This window comes from Primulina huaijiensis, chromosome 6 (genome assembly GCF_012295235.1).
Source record: "Primulina huaijiensis isolate GDHJ02 chromosome 6, ASM1229523v2, whole genome shotgun sequence".
Taxonomy (NCBI): domain Eukaryota; kingdom Viridiplantae; phylum Streptophyta; class Magnoliopsida; order Lamiales; family Gesneriaceae; genus Primulina; species Primulina huaijiensis.
Genome location: NC_133311.1, coordinates 13,642,026 through 13,660,710, shown reverse-complemented (window position 1 = coordinate 13,660,710; position 18,685 = coordinate 13,642,026). Strand labels below are relative to the sequence as shown.

Below are 18,685 nucleotides of genomic sequence, written 5' to 3'. Positions count from 1 at the left end.
AAAAGCAAAACTTACATACATACGAGACCAAAATTACAAATTTTCATTTCTATATATGAAAATGACGTATAGAAATCAAATTTTTATTTTTACATGCCGAACATCCTTCACTATTGATGTATGATAACACTCTCTTGACCTAGGCTCATATAATTGAGATTTATACCATGGTTCTCGTTGACTATCATTCCATATCATTTTTCGTTAAATAAAAAAGTTGTTAACTGATCAGTAACTTTAAAGAACTGAAGGACTTAAGCGCAGCTCAATGAGTTGAAGGAGAATCTTATTTCAGTTAGTGAAATAACCGCGTACAATGCTTATATACAACACCAGAAAGGGGCTAAGAAACGTGTTTCCAAAGGCTACAAAATATAATCGTGTTTTAGTATTTAGTACAATTAACACTCCCCCTGCAAGCTTGGTGTGGATGTGAACACAAAGCTTGAACCAAACAGATATGCAACAAGCTTGAATTGGTATGACTCTCCATTCAAGGTTGATGGAGGTCATAGACACCTAGAAGCTCGAGTAAGTCGATATGTTGAGTCTTCCCCAAACTTTTCGTAAAAATGTCGCCAAGTTGTTGATTTGTAGGAATGTAGTGAGTGCGTATAAGGCCTTCTTTGATCTTCTCACGAACCTAATGACAATCAATCTCTATATGTTTGGTCCGTTCATGATATACTGGATTTGCACCAATGTGGATGGCAACCATATTATCACAAAACAACATTGTAGGTCCATGAATCTTAATTCCCATGTCACGCAAGAGACCAAAAATCCAGATGATTTCACAAGTAGTGATTGCCATGGCACGGTATTCTGCTTCCGCATATGATCGTGAAATAGTGTTCTGTTTCTTGGATTTCCAAGATAGGAGGGACGCCCCCAGCTTAACACAATAGCCAGTAATAGAGCGATGGGTCATGGGGCAAGCAGCCCAATCTGAATCACAATATGCAGTAAGAGAAAAAGAGGTAGAGGCCGTAACATGATACCTTGGCCTGGATTTCTTTTAAGTTACCGAACAACTCGAATGGCAGCATCCATGTGAGACTTCTTCGGAGCATGCATGAATTGGCTTAGAGATTGAACTGCATAACAAATGTAAGGTCGAGTTATGGTTAGGTATATCAATAGACCAACCAAGCGCATATATTCATGCGGATCAATCAGTAAAACGTCTTCAGAAGTACTTATGCGATTGGGTTGCAGACTGGAATCCAGCTCATGGCTAGTGAACTTTCTGTTCTGCTCCATAGGTGTATCAAATGGCCTGGATCTTGCCATGCCCGTGTCACTAATAAGTTCCAAAGTATACTTCCGTTGATTAAGGTAAATACCTTCTTTGGAGCGAACAACTTCAATGCCTAAGAAAATTTGAGAATCCCAAGATCTTTAAGTTGCAACTTGGAATGAAGGAACTTCTTTAGCTCCTGGATTGCTGTCACACTACTCCCTGTGATGACAATGTCATCAACATATACCACAAGCAAAGTAATTGAAGCATCATCATGTTTAAAGAACAGAGAATGATCATGTTGAGATTGACAGTAACCACACTCAACCATTATATTTGAGAACTTCATATTCCATTGCCGAGAAGCATGCTTTAGACGGTATAGTGACTTATTCAACTTGCAAACCTTGTTGTCTCCCGGGATTTTGTATCCCTGTGGAAGGTTCATGTAAATATCCTCATCCAAATCCCCTTGGAGGAATGCATTGGTCACATCCATTTGGAAGAGAGGCCAATTCTGAATCACAGCCACATTTAGAAGGCAACGAATTGTCACAATTTTTACAGTGGGAGAAAAGGTGTCATGAAAGTCGATGCCTGGCTTTTGAGTGTATCCCTTCGCCACTAAACATGTCTTAAATCTCTCCACACTTACATCGGACTTGAGTTTTATTTTGTATACCCATCGGCACCCAATGGGTTTTACTTGTGGTGGCAAATCAACTACTTCCCATGTGTGATTTCTCTCTAGAGCAGCAAGTGCTTCATCCATAACAGCACACCATTTAGCATCATTGACTGTCTCATGATAGAATTGAGGTTCTTTGACCGAGGACAAGGCTGCTAAAAAAACTGGTACGGCTTGGAGGAGTGATCATATGTAAGGTAGTTAACCATGGGATATAAACAAGTATTGGGATTGTATTTGTGGATGAACGAACAAGAATAATCATGTGTCCAAATAAGAGGAACTATGGTTCTAGTGGATCTACGCAATGGGATGGCCGTAGGTGTAGGACTAGTAGCAGCTGGTTCATTCAAAGGGATAATCATTGCTGGTTCTTCAGTGGCAAGTAAGGGATTCATTGTAGCAGAAGATGGATTAAAGATAGGAAGAGATTGGCTGGTGACAGCAAATGAAAATATGTGTTCATGAAAGACCACATCTCTAGAGATTAATGTCTTTCTTGACTGAAGATTAAGGAGCTTATACCCTTTCTAGACATTGGAGTAGCCAATAACAACACAAGGCACAGCTCGAGGTGAGAATTTGTGGCTTATAGGTAGGACAGATGCATAACATAAGCACCCAAAGATTTTTAGGTTAGTGAAGGAAGGGGCCTTATGAAATAATAGTTCAAAAGGAGATTTATTTTTTAGTAATGGTGTGAGGGCTCTATTGATTAAGTGCACAGCTGTTAACACACAATCTCCCCAATATTTGAGTGGTATAGATGATTGAAATCTGAGTGCTCTCGCAACATCAAGGATGTGTCTATGTTTTCTTTCCACTATGCCATTTTGTTGTGGTGTATATGGACATTGTTAGAGTAGGTGCACGTCGAGCCAAGTGTTGGCCGAGTGTTCACAATGAAACTCTATGTATAAGCAATCTTTATTTTAATAATATTTGAAATTATTGTTTTGGCACATCTTTATCTATATACCCATGCTAGTTGCATAGATAAAGCCCTTGAATATACAAATAGTAGAAAGAATATGAGATGCTCATATGATGAGTATCATGAAACTCATATTTGGAATACTGTATATTCTAAACGGTTCCTAGTCGATTCAGCCGCCGCTAAGAAGGATATAGGCCGCTCGAGCTTGAGACTAGTATCTGCGATGTGAGTACCATGTTTCATTGGTAGGGGACATTATGATGTCCGAGCATGCAGATAGGTGCTCCTGGTAGAGTGCACTGAACAACCCTCCATTAAAGGACTTTCCAAGTGGTTCTCACTTATCGAGTGGAAAAGTCCTAGTTTATGGTTGTACACCATTAGTCCTTATGACCCGGGACAACATTGAGACTCTATGTGCTAGAATTACACTTTGACTTGTTTACCGACTCTCATGGGGTCATCAGGTGGCAAGGTTGGGTGTTCTGTCGAAACATATAGGAGTCGATGCATTGTAGTCGGGGATTCACCGCTTACCTACGGGTATGGATATCCTATGTGTTTTTCATGTATATGTAGTTTGAAATCTCTGATCAGAGTATGGTGGTAATTATGAAAGGGGTTTCATAGATTACACCATCGATGCAACTACGACATGACACATAGTATCGATTCATTGACAACTCTCGATAAACCAATGGTTGTCGAATCGGTCGGGATATATGAGTTGAAGGGACCGTACTGTACGCTAACCATAATTGAATGGTTCTTGCAGGCACTATCATTTGATACCTAGGGAATCATGTAAGCGATGCTGCTAGGCGTTTAACATGATTGGTTGGGTACTATCAGACTTGAGTTCTGACGTTCTTATTATCAAGGAGTTGATAAATAAGAATGGAGCAATTGGGGTATGCTCATATAAGGACATGTTTAGTCCGAATCACATGGAGATGTGAACCCACGGCTAGTTGTATCAATGAACCATTGAGGGCCACACAAGTACTAGCTTTCTAGATCCCGTTGAGAAGTAAAATAGTTCAATGTGTTGAACGGCTTATAAAGGAGTTTATAAGCGTAAGGAAAATTAGAAGTATGACTTCTATAAAGGAGAAAATAGTTCAATGTGTTGAACGGCTTATAAATGAGTTTATAGGCGTAAGGAAAAATAGAAGTATGACTTCTATGAGAGAAATGTAATTTTAATTTATGAATGTGTTCTTAAATTAAAATTTGGCCAAATAAATAATGTATTTGAAAATTGTGATTTTCATAAACATTATTATGGACTAAATTAAATTAATTCAAGTGTTGAATTAATTAAACACTAGTGGACCTAGTAGAGTCCAAATAATTAAATTAATTCAAGTGTTGAATTGATTAAATCATATTGAGTCTTGTAGAGCTCAATTTAAATAAATTATTTAACTAGTGGACTTGAGTAAATTCAAGTAATGTTTAATTAGTCTCAAAAATGTTTGAGATAATTAAATTAAGTCCATGGGTTTTTAATTTGTTAAAAACCATATAATATTTGCATGTATGGGAGGTGAAAGGTTGGGAGACAACTTTTTGTATAACCAAGGCTTGGCATGCAACTTTTTTACTTTAACTTTTCCCACAACCAAAAAAATGTCTCTCCTTCTCTCCTAGCATGAATAGTGGCCGAAAATACTATTCATTCTCTCCAATTTTTTGTTCTTCAATGGTTGGAGAAAACACTCACTTCTCAAAGAAAAATCCTCATATTTTTCTAGTGCAAAATATGAGGGGATCTACCTAGTTGGTGGTGGGCTTAATAGTTGAGCAAGGAGTGCTCAAAGGAAGCTTGAAGATAGTTTCTACCATTGAAGAGCTAAGGTGTTTACACCTTAGTTGGAGCCATACATCAATCATTTGAGATTGATAGGTATATTTTTCTAAACACACTATGTATGACATTTTGTTGTTTTTGTATTTGCTACACATTAAATCACGGTGGCCGAAAATTTCTTATGAAAAACAAAATTTTTGTGCTTCCGTTGCGTTTCCGGTCACCGTAACCGATCCCCTTTCAGACATGAACTATGGTGAATCACGCCCAATGATAATAAAAAAGGTTATACTCAGTTTTAAAGAAGTCAGTGGCATTATCTGTTCTGATGGCCCGAATTTTCTTAGAGAATTGTTTTTCTACCAAAGCAAAGAACAATCTAATCAGCCTAAGCACATCCATCTTAGACTGCATGAGATAGACACAAGTCCCCCTTGTAAAGTCATCAACAATGGTAAGAAAATACATTTCACCATTGTAGGTGGGAGTATGAAATGGACCCCAAATGTCCATATGGATCAACTGGAAAGCAGAACAGAACCTGGACAAACTAGCCTATGGAAAAACTAGCCGGCATTGCTTTGAAACAAGACACACAGAGCAATGCGACAATGAATCATTTCTTTGTATAAAGGATAACAATTGCATTCTGGACATGGACATATGTCATAACCTTCTGTGCCAAGTATCAATGCTAACATCCTTACAAAGATCAGTAGCAGAACAATAATATAAAATATCCAATCTAGGTACAAAAGAATGAAAGTTGAAACTATCCTTGGGAGATGACTTTGAAAATGCCTTCAAGGCCAAGTGGTAAAGTTCATGCCTTTCGTTACAAATCCCCATTACTCTCCTAGTCCTAAGGTCCTGAAACACACAAAAATGTGGGTAAAAGGTGACAAAACAACTATGATCTTTGGTGAATTTGGACACGGACAGGAGATTGAATTGAAAATGGGGTATATATAAGACATGTTCAAGCTTAATGGAATTTGTTAACGGAGCTTAGCCAGTATTATGAACACGGGCTTTACTACCATTTGGCAATCTTACTGCACTAGTGGAGTCTACCACCGATTTATAACTTTGCAATAGAGAGACATCACCAATCATATGTTCATTAGCTCCTGTGTCAATAATCCATTCTGAACTGAAATTGTGTGAAGTAGTACCTGCTATATCCACTACTGGTGCACATTCATGTTGTATGTTGTTGCCCAAAAGCTTCAAGATTTCAGCATACTGATCAGGAGTGAAGAGAGATGGAACTCCAGTTGCAAATTTTGGTTGAACAGCATTGCTTTCTTCTACAAAGTTTGCATATCCTGACATTCTTTTGTGCTTCCCGTTGTCTCTGTACACCTTCTTGTTCAGTCCCTTATTCGGAGCTTTGTACAACTTATGCCATGGAGGGTAACCAACAAGCTTATAACAGTGTTCCTTGGTATGTCCACTCCAACTGCAATGATCACAAAATAAATTCACTCTATCCTTCACTGAATTTCCTACCTTTTTCTGGTTAGTGTATAAAGTTGCTATGGGAGCTTCAACTGATGATAATGCCCTATGATATTCTTCCCGAGACAGCAGTGAACAAGCTTGTCCCACCATAGGTAATGGATTCATCAATAAGACTTGGTTCATTACATTCACGTAACTGTCATTAAGCCCCATTAGGAACTGAAGGAGCCTCTGCTGCTGTTCGTGCTCCAAATATATCTTAGCATCATCACACTCACATGAAGGCAAGATCACAAGAGCATAGTATTTATCCCAAAGTTGCTTAAGCTTACAGTAATATGTTGAGATAGTACTATTACCTTGGGTTAGTCGTCCAATTTATCTATGTAATGAGAAGATTCGCGATCCATTGATCTTGTCAAATTGCTCCTTCAGATAAGTCCACACTGATGAAGCATCTAATGCGTAGATTATTCCGTCGAAAATCTCCTTCGAGATTGTATTCATTATACATGAAATTAAAAGTGCATTGCATCGTTCCCATTGAAGCGACTTTTGGCTACCTACTGGGGGGTCTTTGACAACTTCCATCTATCAATGCGACTTTGTTCTTTGCCCGTAGTGCGATCTGCATAGCTCTACTCCAAGCACCATAGTTTTCCACACCAATTAGCGGATCACTGACCAAATATATGCCTGGAGTATCAGATGGGTGAATATACAACGGATCATTGAAGTTGCAATTGTTAGCCATCAACTCTCTGGAAGAAATCGGGAAGAAATTACTGCAGATTTGCTTGAGAAGTTACGCAATTGAGCAATAGATCTAAAATAAACGGTGACCTAGGATGAAACCTAAAGCTATGATACCATGTAAAAAACTGAAGGACTTAATAGCAGCTCAATGAGCTGAAGGAGAATCTTATTTCAGTTAGTGAAATAACCGCTGTACAATGCTTATATACAACACCAGAAAGGGGCTAAGAAACGTGTTGCCAAAGGCTACAAAATATAATCGGGTTCTAGTATTTAGTACAATTAACAGTAACTATATGAATTTAATGTAATCCCTTGTGTACAAATTATAGTGTTTCTTATAAATCAACGAGGGTTAGAGATAGACATTACAATCACCCCTTCATCCAGATGAAATGTCCTCGTTATGGTCTCACTCATTGATTCACCACGACCATGAATCCATATAAGTTTCTCCTCAACATCCAATAGATGAGTCCTAACACAAAAACACTTTTGACTCTCATACCACATATATATATATATATATATATCCATGCAAGCTCTGATTAGTTTCTAAGATCCAATCAAACTAAATATAGGTCTACATAAGTTTTATGTCGGTAGGACCAAGGTGAAATTCCCATTTTGACCCTCCAATAAGAATAAATTTCTGAAAAATGTCATCCACCTTATCTTGACCTCACATACTATTTTATCCGAAGTTAGTACACAACAAAGTGCCATTTTCATGCAAAGACATGGAATCATCCGAACAAAGTTCACGCAACAAGACACCATCCCTGATACCCCCTTTGCCCAGGGATTCCAGAGGATCCCTCGAGGTCTTCAATCCCACTTCTTATCCTTCCAGGACCACCAATCCTCCCCGCCAATCCTGGACCACTCGGACTAACAATCCCGACGACGACGCCGCCGCCGCCCATGCTGAAGGAATCACATCATGGTTGGCCCTCAAGGAGACTAGTGTTAATCCTCCACCGCTGCAGCCTCAGCACCACATCCATGCCCCTCCGGTGGCTTCCAAGACAATATCCGAGATATTCAGTGACTACGACAGTGTTAAGTCTCCGGCCAAGTCCCCCGGAGAGGTTGGTGCGGCGGCGCAAAGGGCAGCGGAGTGGGGGCTGGTGTTGAAGACTGATGAGGAAACTGGTAAGCCGCAAGGAGTTAAGGTTAGGACCTCAGGTGAGGAGCCGAACAGCAAATCCGGGAATCCGAGGAGGGATTCCGGTAACTCTATCCGGACCTCCGGCGATTCCACAGATGACGGAGCAGGTTCGATTCAATTCTATGAAATTTGTTTTCTGTTTTCTGTGTGTCTCGAAAAATGTTTCAAATTTGATTATAAGATTCATCAAAATAGTTTGTTCAAAAAAAAAAAACAAAAACCAAGTGAGTAAGAATTTGATGGATAAATATATTTCTTGAATAACATGAATTGAGACTTTCTTGATCACTACAATTGACTACGTATATTTTGGTCTAAGCACAAAATCTCATTCATATGGGTTCACTTTTAAGTTACACATATACTAATTAGTACGTATATTGTTATTATAATTTTTTAAGATGGAGGAGGAGTTACGTTTGTTATTATCGGTTTTTGAACTCGAGAAATCGTTCCAAACTTAATTTTCAATATACATATATTATGTATTTAGATTATATTTTCCAAGTATTTATGTAAAATAAATTTATTTTTTAACATTTTTTTGTTTGTATTTAATTTGATTGCAAGAATAGTTTTAAATAAATTTTTTTGTTTGAAATATTTGTTTCTATTTTTAAAAAAAATTGTGATTTTTTTTTGAAGGTATAGTTTTGAATAAACAAAATTCTGAAACATCCGAAGCAGAGATAGATCCAGAAAATAGAGGTTGGTGGGGAATTTTTATTTTTTTTTACAAATTTTTAGGAGGGCAAGAGCAAATATTAAGAAAAAAGTGAAAAAATATAATTATTTTTAGATCTCTGATCTATTAAATAAAAAAATTGAGAGACAGTCGCATTCACACACCCCCACCGTTGGCACGGTCACGGGTCCAAATTAAAGTTATTTAGTATAGATACATGCACATAGGAAAAAGGATAAAAATATACTGGCGAACCTATCATAGGTCCCATCCTTTGCTAGCATGTTCTTAGATATATAGTAACTTTTAGCTAGGAATACAAGCATTAATTTTGTCATCAGTCATATGCAATTCAAAAACTTTTTAAAATAAAGTTTGGCAAAAACTTAGTGACACTGTCTCACGGATCGTATTTCGTGAGACGGATCCCTTATTTGGGTCATCCATAAAAAATTAGTAATTTTTATGTTAAGAATATTACTTTTTATTGTGAATATCGGTAGGGTTGACTCGTCTCACAGATAAAGATTCGTGAGACTGTCTCACAAAATACCTACTCATAAAGTTTTGCTATAATGGAAATAAAATTTTATAGGGTAAAATTAAATTTTACTTGAAATAATATTTGGTTAAACCATGGGAAGAAATTTAGGGTGTGTATTTTAGGGAAAGAGACGGAGTTCCCAAGAGTATCCAAGGACATTAAGGATGCATTGTCGACATTTCAACAAACATTTGTGGTGTCCGATGCGACCAAACCAGATTACCCAATAATGTATGCAAGCGCTGGATTTTTCAAGATGACAGGCTACACTGCTAAGGAGGTTATTGGTAGGAATTGGTAAGTATATATTTTAATATTGCTTATAAATTATTTTTTTTTTCTTGAATTTTATTAGGGTTTTTTTTAATGCTATGAACTAAGCTGACATTTTTTTACTCCAGTTTTTCATTTTTTGGTCCAAGGAAAAATGACGAGGTAATTATAATTTGCGACCTATTATTTAGACTCGTTTAGGGATAGTTAACAAAGTAATCTCGATCGAACATTTTTTTTTAAAAAAAATTTCTTATAATTTGATGTTGAAAACATGATTTTGTNATTTTCTATGAACAAAGCTGACATTTTTTTACTCCAGTTATTCATTTTTTGGTCCAAGAAAAAATGACGAGGTAGTTATAATTTGCGACCTATTATTTAGACTCTTTTAGGGATAGTTAACAAAGTAATCTCGATCGAACATTTTAAAAAAAATAAATTCTTATAATAATTTGATGTTGAAAACATGATTTTGGGAAGAAATTGTGAAGGTTCTTACTAAATAATGAATGTTGAGTGGTCACATCAATGACATTCTTCTACTAATAATGTCATTCATAATTCAACAAGAAAAGCCCCATATGTTTATAATTAACCTTCAAATATATGATTAAAAAATAATATTATATGTCGAAATCTTGGTAAAAAAAAAATACTGATATGAATCGAGTACAATACGTATTTCATAGAAACTGACCGATATATTTGATGGTCGAGAGGGGCATTTACGACATTTTGGTTGCGGGTTTAGTCGATTTTTGCAGGGGAAGGATACAGATCCAGATGATGTTGCAAAGATAAGGGAGGCATTACAAAGGGGATCAAGTTGGTGTGGTAGATTGCTTAATTACAAGAAGGATGGGACTTCCTTTTGGAATTTGCTCACTATTTCACCAATCAAGGATGAAACTGGAAAAGTCCTCAAATACATTGGGTAATAACTTGTTTCTTTCAATTCTTTTCAGATTACCAAAAATTTTCTTGAAAATATCATATCGAACCCGAGATAAATTTTTTAGAAATTACTCGATACCGGGGATTTATTTTTTAATGATACATTATCCTGTTGCGATATGATAATTTCCAAAAGTTTTTGGTGGAGTGAAGAGTCGAATTGAAATTATCGATGGTTATTTTACAAAATATAGAAAAACTAAAAATTAATATTAAAAATGATAATATATGATGTGATTAACCCCTTTTAAATCATAATCCAGTATTTTCCTTTATATATTTTGGGATGAGGTGGTTTTAAGTGAGTCTCGAACTGAAGACCTTATTCTAAATTGGAACTGTGTGTGTCATGAAAAAATATTACTTTTTATGTCCAAAGTGTTACTTTTTTTTTATTATAAATATAAAAATAATTGATCCGTCTCACAAATAAAGATATGTGTAACTGTCGACATGCTCGTATTGTGTTATTGAGTTGAAATACACATGTTTTTATATTGAAGTAATAAATTATGTTAGGTATCTGAAAATTAAATATGTAGTGGATATATGGTCCCTCGTAACATGCTTCAGTGGCTATCAGAATAAATGTACCTGCAGAACATACATTCTCACCTTATCCCAATCAATTATTTCTTTCTTTCGTAGCCAAATTTCACATCTTATTATCATGATCTGATTTCTTTTTATATTAAGATTTTTGAAAATTGAGATAATTTATGTTTAGAATTTCCAGTTTCTTAAATACAATAATTAAACACGTACGCTATGCTTGTTCTTAATTATTGAAATTGGAAGCATGAAAAACGTAAACCTCTATGGTAGCAGAAGGAAAAAGGAATATATGTATGAATACCGGGAACGACTCCAAAAATTCCAAATTTTATTTTACGAGAAATTGCAATATTCGTCGTGGATGTTTGTCTCTTTTCGCAAGTTTAATATTTTATGTTGTTAAAATTATGACATAGACCTTTATTTTTTCTATTTTTGACATTTTTAGTTCTTTTTTTTCGTTAGTGTTGACGTGACACTGCACAATTGAGCATCATGTCGACGGTATTAGGTTAGTGTCATTTCCACATGATCATGTAAAGAAAAAAGAATTAAAATTGCAAATAATCATTATGGGTTGAGAATAAAGTTTGATAATATATATAAAAGATCAGAATGACGAAGAAACAAACATACATGGCCAGAGTTATAATTTTTCTTATTTTTAGGGATGCAATTCATGACTAGCTAGCCCTTTTCGTCTAATGTCAATATATAATTGTGGAAAATTCTTGTTTGGAATAGGTGTATATTTTATATGAAATACTTGAGATAATTAATTAAATATATATTTTCGGTATCCCTAATTAATATTTATCATTTAATTTTTTATTTCTAATAAATTTCCCACTACTAAATTCTGATCCATCTGTCCAATTTCATGTTTGAAAGTTGTTTAAAAATATTAATTTTTTCTCATTAAAAAATTCAAATTTCTCTCTGAAAATTGAATTTGAACTTGTTTCAAATAGAAAATCTATATATCAAAGTATGATCATATAATTTTCAATAAATATATATTATAATAATGAATCTTTTTAAATACATAACGATAGTTTGTTTAGTTATTGTTGCATTGGTTTTTTTTTTTTTTTCCTAATATTAATTTGATCACTATGGCAGAATGCAAGTGGAAGTAAGCAAGCACACTGAAGGAGCCAAGGAGAAAATTACCAGACCCAATGGCCTTCCCGAGTCATTGATCCGCTATGATGGTAATATTTGTATTACATATTTGATTCATCAACAAAAGTTTCTTGCTTTTATAAATATAATACAAACATATAATTTATTTTTTGAAAATATTTGTGAAGCCCGACAGAAGGATTTGGCCTCGAATTCGGTAACCGAGCTGGTGGATGCAATGAACAATAAACCAAGAGTAAGGGCACTAAGCGAATCGAGTAATCGTCCTTTCATTAGAAAATCAGGCGGCGGCCGGAGCGACATGGAAATCTTTGAGGCTCCGGGGAAGAAAAGTTATGACTACCCTATTCACCCCCGACGACATTCTCATACCAGCTCAAGACCTTCCATGCAAAAAATTGTTGAAGTCATTGAGGATCCTCAGAAAAAAAATCGTCGCAACTCTTTCATAGAGTAAGAGTTCGACTCTGGTCGTTCTATAGTCATTGCATGAATTTTCATCCATGCATTGTGTATAAATGCGAACGAACACGCCCTCGATTTTTTTCAAAGTTAATGCATGTATTGCATGTATCTTGATCATATAGTTATTAGAATTGCAAGCACATTTTAGACTACAAGTATCTTACAGTCTAGTCCAGAGGAGAGGTTTACACGTTGTTGAATAGTTAGATGTTTTTCTTTGCATGAGTATGAACTTTTTTATTGTGACCAAATGTACTTAGGATTTTAAAGAAAGGGCGGCTATCTACTCCTGCTGAAGACCATATCGAGCCCACTTTCGACCTGGTAGACGATGATGATAACGACGACTATGACTCTTCTTCTGAGAGTGATGGTGATGGAAGGCCTCAAAGTGTTGATGACAAAGTGAGGAAGAAGGAAATGAGAAAGGGTATCGATTTAGCCACCACCCTCGAACGTATCGAGAAAAATTTTGTTATTACTGATCCACGATTGCCTGACAATCCTATTGTAAGTGCACAAATATTTGAAAATCACGGTTATGTAATCCCGGAAATTTGATGCTAATGATAATTTTATACATGTTTGTTTGTTAGATTTTTGCGTCTGATAGTTTCTTGGAGTTGACAGAGTATAGTAGAGAAGAAATCTTGGGGAAAAACTGCAGGTAAACATTTATAGTAAAAGCTGGATTCTTCATTTGTCGACTTTTATGTATAATTACTTTGCTGTGTATTCTTTACAGATTTCTTCAGGGCCCCGAAACCGATCCAGCAACGGTCAGGAAAATCAGGGAAGCCATTGATAATCAAACAGAAGTGACCGTTCAACTGATCAACTATACGAAAACTGGCAAAAAGTTTTGGAATCTGTTCCACTTGCAGCCTATGAGAGATCAAAAGGTGATCATTTACAATATCTTTTTCTGATTTTCGCGATATTTCAATTGATTTACAGCTTGTGATTTTGAATCTTGAATCTCTTGGTGTAAGTAGGGAGAGGTACAGTACTTTATCGGGGTGCAGCTCGATGGAAGTGAACACGTAGAGCCTCTTCATAACTGTATCCCTGAAACAACAGCCAAAGAAAGTGCGAAATTGGTATATATATTTCAACTCTCGTTTTGCTTTCCATTTTATGTCATATAATCTCATCGGTTCTTAAAAATAAGGTAAATTTAAGTGCATCGTCTTATTTCGATGAAGACAATGACATTCTTGTTTGTTGTCTGGTTGTTAGGTGAAAGAAACAGCGGAAAATGTAGATGATGCCGTGAGAGAGCTTCCAGATGCCAACACGGTAGAGCGAAATTTATGCTTGGATTATGTTTTTTGAAAAATGTTTTTGATGTTGAATCAATGATGGAACTCCCTATTTTCAATCTGCGCACAGAAACCAGAGGATTTGTGGGTAAATCATTCGAAAACCGTCCATCCAAAGCCTCATAGGAGGGATAGTCCTTCTTGGAAAGCATTTCAAAAGGTACTATTTATTTAAAAAATGGAAAAAACTCCAGTTTCCCCAAGTTTCTCGATCTTTTAATAATGATTTGATCCCCCGAATGTGTCGTTTTTGCTTTCTCAGATTTTGGATAATGGAGAAGAGATTGGCTTGAAGCACTTCAAGCCTATAAGACCACTAGGTTCTGGTGATACTGGGAGGTGCGTTTAGCTATAAAACGAGGCTTATTGCCTCCCCATTTTCTTCTTGAGCAACATTTATAATGATCGAAATAAAATTTGTTAAACCTGCTTCAGTGTGCATCTGGTAGAACTATGTGAAACTGGGCTATACTTCGCCATGAAAGCAATGGATAAGGGTGTAATGCTCAACCGAAACAAGGTACTTTTCTGATGTTCATGCATTCTAGACTGTTGTACAATCCAATATTATCCATTCTTGTCTTCAAATATCTCGGGCTCGTTTTCGTATACTTCAGGTGCACAGGGCTTGTGCAGAAAGGGAAATATTGGATTTGTTGGATCATCCTTTTCTTCCAGCATTGTATGCTTCATTTCAGGTCGGATAGAATGAAAAGATCACCATAACAAGAACTTAAAATATCTGTTCTAGTTTTTCTTCGAATTTTCCCTGTTTTTCGTGAATCTTTGAAGCATTTTGCAGACCAAAACTCATATATGTTTGATAACCGATTATTGCCCCGGTGGAGAGCTCTTCCTTATTCTTGACAAACAGCCCACCAAAGTATTGAAAGAAGATGCAGTAAGGTGCATTAGATCATAATTTTATTCGAAAACAACGTAAAATATTAAACAGCAAACTTTATACCAATACATTAAAATATATATCTACTCGGCTATGATCAAATAATGTAACTAATATAAACTTGTTATCTGTTGTAGATTTTACGCTGCAGAAGTAGTCATAGCGCTCGAGTATCTTCACTGCCAAGGTAAAACTATATTCATATATCAAAATGGAACACATAAAACATAGAAATTCAATCAATATTCTAATATGAGTGAATAAACATCCATTGGTTTCAGGTATAATCTACCGGGATTTAAAGCCAGAAAACATATTACTTCAGAACAACGGCCACGTTCTTTTGACAGACTTTGATCTGTCCTGTTTAACATTTTGCAAGCCACAGGTTAATAACCCTCATCCTTGATTTAAATATCAAACATCATTTTACGCTGTACATATTTATATGATCGATCACTATAAAGATATTCGGTGAACTGTGACTTGTACAGCTTCTGATTCTGGAGTCTAAGGAAAAGAAGAAGAGTAAGAAAATAAAACAGGATCCAATCTTTGTAGCCGAACCGATGAGGGCATCAAATTCTTTCGTTGGTACCGAAGAATACATAGCTCCGGTTAGTATGTTTCTTGATGGAGATTTTACACTGGTTCTTGGCCAAATATTTTAGGAGATTCACTGGGTTGGCTGTGGAAACTCTTTGGATATATGTGATCTATATATATTGCGAATAGATTATCATAGTCTATTTTCGAAAACAATAGCGAGTTATAAATAAATATAGTTAAAGATTAATCACCAGAAAGGCAGAAATCCATGGGAGGTCAATCTGCATTATCAACAAACACATTCATTCATTCACCAAAAGCCACCTAGGCACCCTTTCTACTAGAAAACTAATCAGTGCAGCTATTAATTAAAAAAATCCACTCTTATGTTCGAATTTTGAATTCGATTTTTCAACACTGCAAATGCTTAAATTCAAAATCAAGAGATTTCTAGTTTTAAATAACCAAGAGGCCTATAAATATTTTGTAACCCGTAGATTTCGAGATTTATAGTGCTAGTACCGCGATCGAGATATAAAAATGCAGTGATCAAGCATCATGGTATGGTTATAATACTGACTTATGATCAAAAAGTCCACTCCTGTCTATATCAAATGAATTATGAATTTTCACTGATAAAATTTCTGTAACTTTTCTTTTAATTTTTATTGCTTATGATGTTTGTGCTATACCTTGCTTCTTCTAAACAGGAAATTATTACTGGAGCAGGCCATACTAGTGCAGTAGACTGGTGGGCTCTTGGTAATTTTATTCTTTCAAAATCTTTTTATATTTTAAACAGTATTCAACAGATCAATCAGTTTTCAAAGTTTTTCACAACTTTTTGCATAAATATATGTCTAAATTTTATAGTATCAGAAATTTCAAATTTTCATTGTTTTAGGGAGGGCTATATTATTTTGGAAGCCTCTTTATAGATGTTGGACGTGAGAATTACCTCAAAATTCGATGTTTTATCTACACAGCGACCCGTTGGGGAATTTAACCAAATAAGCCCTTTTAACTCAGTGGTAGAGTAACGTGTAGTGCCTTCGATTGATAAAGCTTTTGGTCAATAATGCATATAAATAGATTTTTTTTTATACTTCATATTATTAGGTAGTCTTTTCCGAACTCTTATTTTAGAACGGGGCAAGCCCTCCAAACCTACGCGTCTTCTAATAGCCCGTAAGTGAGAAGTTGGCTTATTTTTGTAAGTTTCAGCCTTTCTAGTAGGGTATTCTTTCTTATTTGATCTCTTTGAATTCCATATTTGAAGTTGCGATCAAATCACACTTCTTGTCACACCCCAAAACAGAGACGCATCATCGGTATTGTTTAACAATTTAAAATCGTGAAACAACAAGCCACGTAGTACATAAAATAGTCAAAAGTCAAGTCTATTACATAAACCAGGACTTTTTTACAGTACATAACACAAATGCGGAATCGATAACGTAAAAAAATAAAACTAAAATCGATAATTGAAACTTCATATCTCGAACTTGATCACCAACCCCAAAACATATGTTCATTTTCTTCCAATTGATCTTCATCTTTATCTGGGAAGGAACTAAATGGTGAGTGTTTGGTGAAATACTCAGCATGTGGGGGCCAATCATATACAAGAATATCAAAATATACATATAATATGAGTTCAATGTGACATGTCGTAGAACAGGTCGCAACATGAATCAAGACATGAGACAAACAGAATTCGAAACAAGGGAACAAATCATAACTGAAACATGAACTCATGCAAGACACTGTTATTCATCTCTTTATCCATGGTATACTAATCAGTTCCTAATTGTTACTTTTCGAAGGGGGCAATGTCAAATATCGGTTATTAAAACCCACTGTATCAGGGTTTTATCTTATCTTATCAAATTTCGGAAATTTTCTTATCACTTTTAATTCGAATCCTAACGGTACATTTTCAAGATTTCATAGCATAGCAAAAGAATAATGCAGAACCAAACAAATACGAAATCAAAAGACATAAAACGCGTAGTGTACGATCGAGTTTTCAAAAACAGAAATTTCATTATTTTAAAATATATATATAAGCTCACTTACAAAAAATATAAGGGTGCAAATTTTATAAAAAGAATATAATTATCCAAAAGCCCACTTAACTTTGGATCACACAAAAAATGAGTGAAAATATTGAATTATTGTATCAAATTCTAGCTTGAAAACGGGCAGCACCTCGGTAGCACATTGATTCGAACCAGGCAGGACTTCGGGCAGCACTTCCTTGCTTGACTTCTCGCTTGAGTGGCACAACCTTTGGCTTGAAAATGTGGCAGAATTTCGACACCTAAACAGCTACTGAAGCTCGAATTCTGCAGCACCTAATTGATCTCACTCACTCAAAAATTGTGGAATGTTTTTTGTGTGTCTTTGTCAACTTTGGAGGTGTTTATATAGCGGATGGAGGCAGCTGAATAAAGCGTTTATCAGCCATAAAAGGGCCATTAAATTTGGTTTTTATGGCTCCTTAATCAGCCTCCTAATGGCTTATCATGATGGTAAAAGGATGGAGGTTACAAAATGGCTAGCTTTCTATCTCCCTAAATTTTTGAATTTGGATGGCTTGGTGGCTACATGCATTTCAGAAGTTTTATGGGAGTTACAAAGCTTTAATTTTAGAATTTTACAAGGTTTGGATGGCTTGTTCAAATGTTCTTTAATTGTGTAGAAGAGTGATTACAAATTTGCATGCTCGTGTCTTCAAATTTTCGAAATATATGTATGCATTTAGATGCACTTGTCTTTCATGCCTACAAACTTTCTTGGTCTTCACACATCTCGTACTCCCCGGCTCTGAAAAGCTAGAACAACGCTGTCGCTGATATTCAAATTCAAACTAAACAATTTGTATATATACTTCACTCAGCGAAAGCTAAAGTTTTCCTTCGCAATTAAATTTGTAGATGGTTTTTTTGTTACGAATGTTCGATTTGTTATTTCTTTTGTAGGAATTTTGCTGTATGAAATGTTGTATGGATACACACCATTCAGGGGAAAGACAAGGCAGAAGACGTTTGCAAACGTTCTGCACAAGGATTTAAGGTTTCCAAGAAGTAAAGAGGTGATGTTTCATATGTTTTGAGTAAACAATTTTCATGTACAATCACGGATACAAAGTACTCGCTAGGAATCCCTTTGTGTGTGCCTGCGTGTGTGTGTGTGTGTGTGTGTGTGTGT

General features: G+C 35.7%; 2 protein-coding genes across 3 annotated transcripts; one reads left to right on the top strand and one right to left on the bottom strand.

Moving 5' to 3' along the window:
- Positions 1-1,373: 1,373 nt before the first annotated feature.
- Positions 1,374-6,899, bottom strand: LOC140979102 (uncharacterized). Its single transcript, XM_073444452.1, has 5 exons — positions 6,713-6,899; positions 5,738-6,504; positions 5,355-5,551; positions 2,185-2,366; positions 1,374-2,083 (listed from the first exon to the last, which is right to left on the bottom strand). The coding sequence occupies exons 1-5, from the start codon at positions 6,897-6,899 to the stop codon at positions 1,374-1,376; spliced, it is 2,043 nt and encodes a 680-aa protein (XP_073300553.1).
- A 676-nt stretch (positions 6,900-7,575) lies between these two features.
- On the top strand, positions 7,576-18,623 carry LOC140979531 (phototropin-1-like). 2 transcript variants are annotated; one of them, XM_073444966.1, is made up of 21 exons: positions 7,576-8,179; positions 8,718-8,780; positions 9,424-9,598; positions 10,329-10,511; positions 12,209-12,300; positions 12,400-12,685; positions 12,958-13,207; positions 13,294-13,364; positions 13,443-13,599; positions 13,693-13,797; positions 13,937-13,996; positions 14,090-14,179; positions 14,282-14,358; positions 14,455-14,539; positions 14,637-14,717; positions 14,822-14,925; positions 15,061-15,110; positions 15,205-15,311; positions 15,418-15,540; positions 16,183-16,234; positions 18,457-18,623. In XM_073444966.1, the coding sequence occupies exons 1-21, from the start codon at positions 7,642-7,644 to the stop codon at positions 18,588-18,590; spliced, it is 2,883 nt and encodes a 960-aa protein (XP_073301067.1). In that variant the 5' UTR covers positions 7,576-7,641; the 3' UTR covers positions 18,591-18,623. The 2 variants fall into 2 exon arrangements, with proteins under 2 accessions (XP_073301067.1, XP_073301068.1); XM_073444967.1 differs by lacking the exon at positions 8,718-8,780 and having other exon boundaries at positions 7,577-8,179.
- Positions 18,624-18,685: the final 62 nt, after the last annotated feature.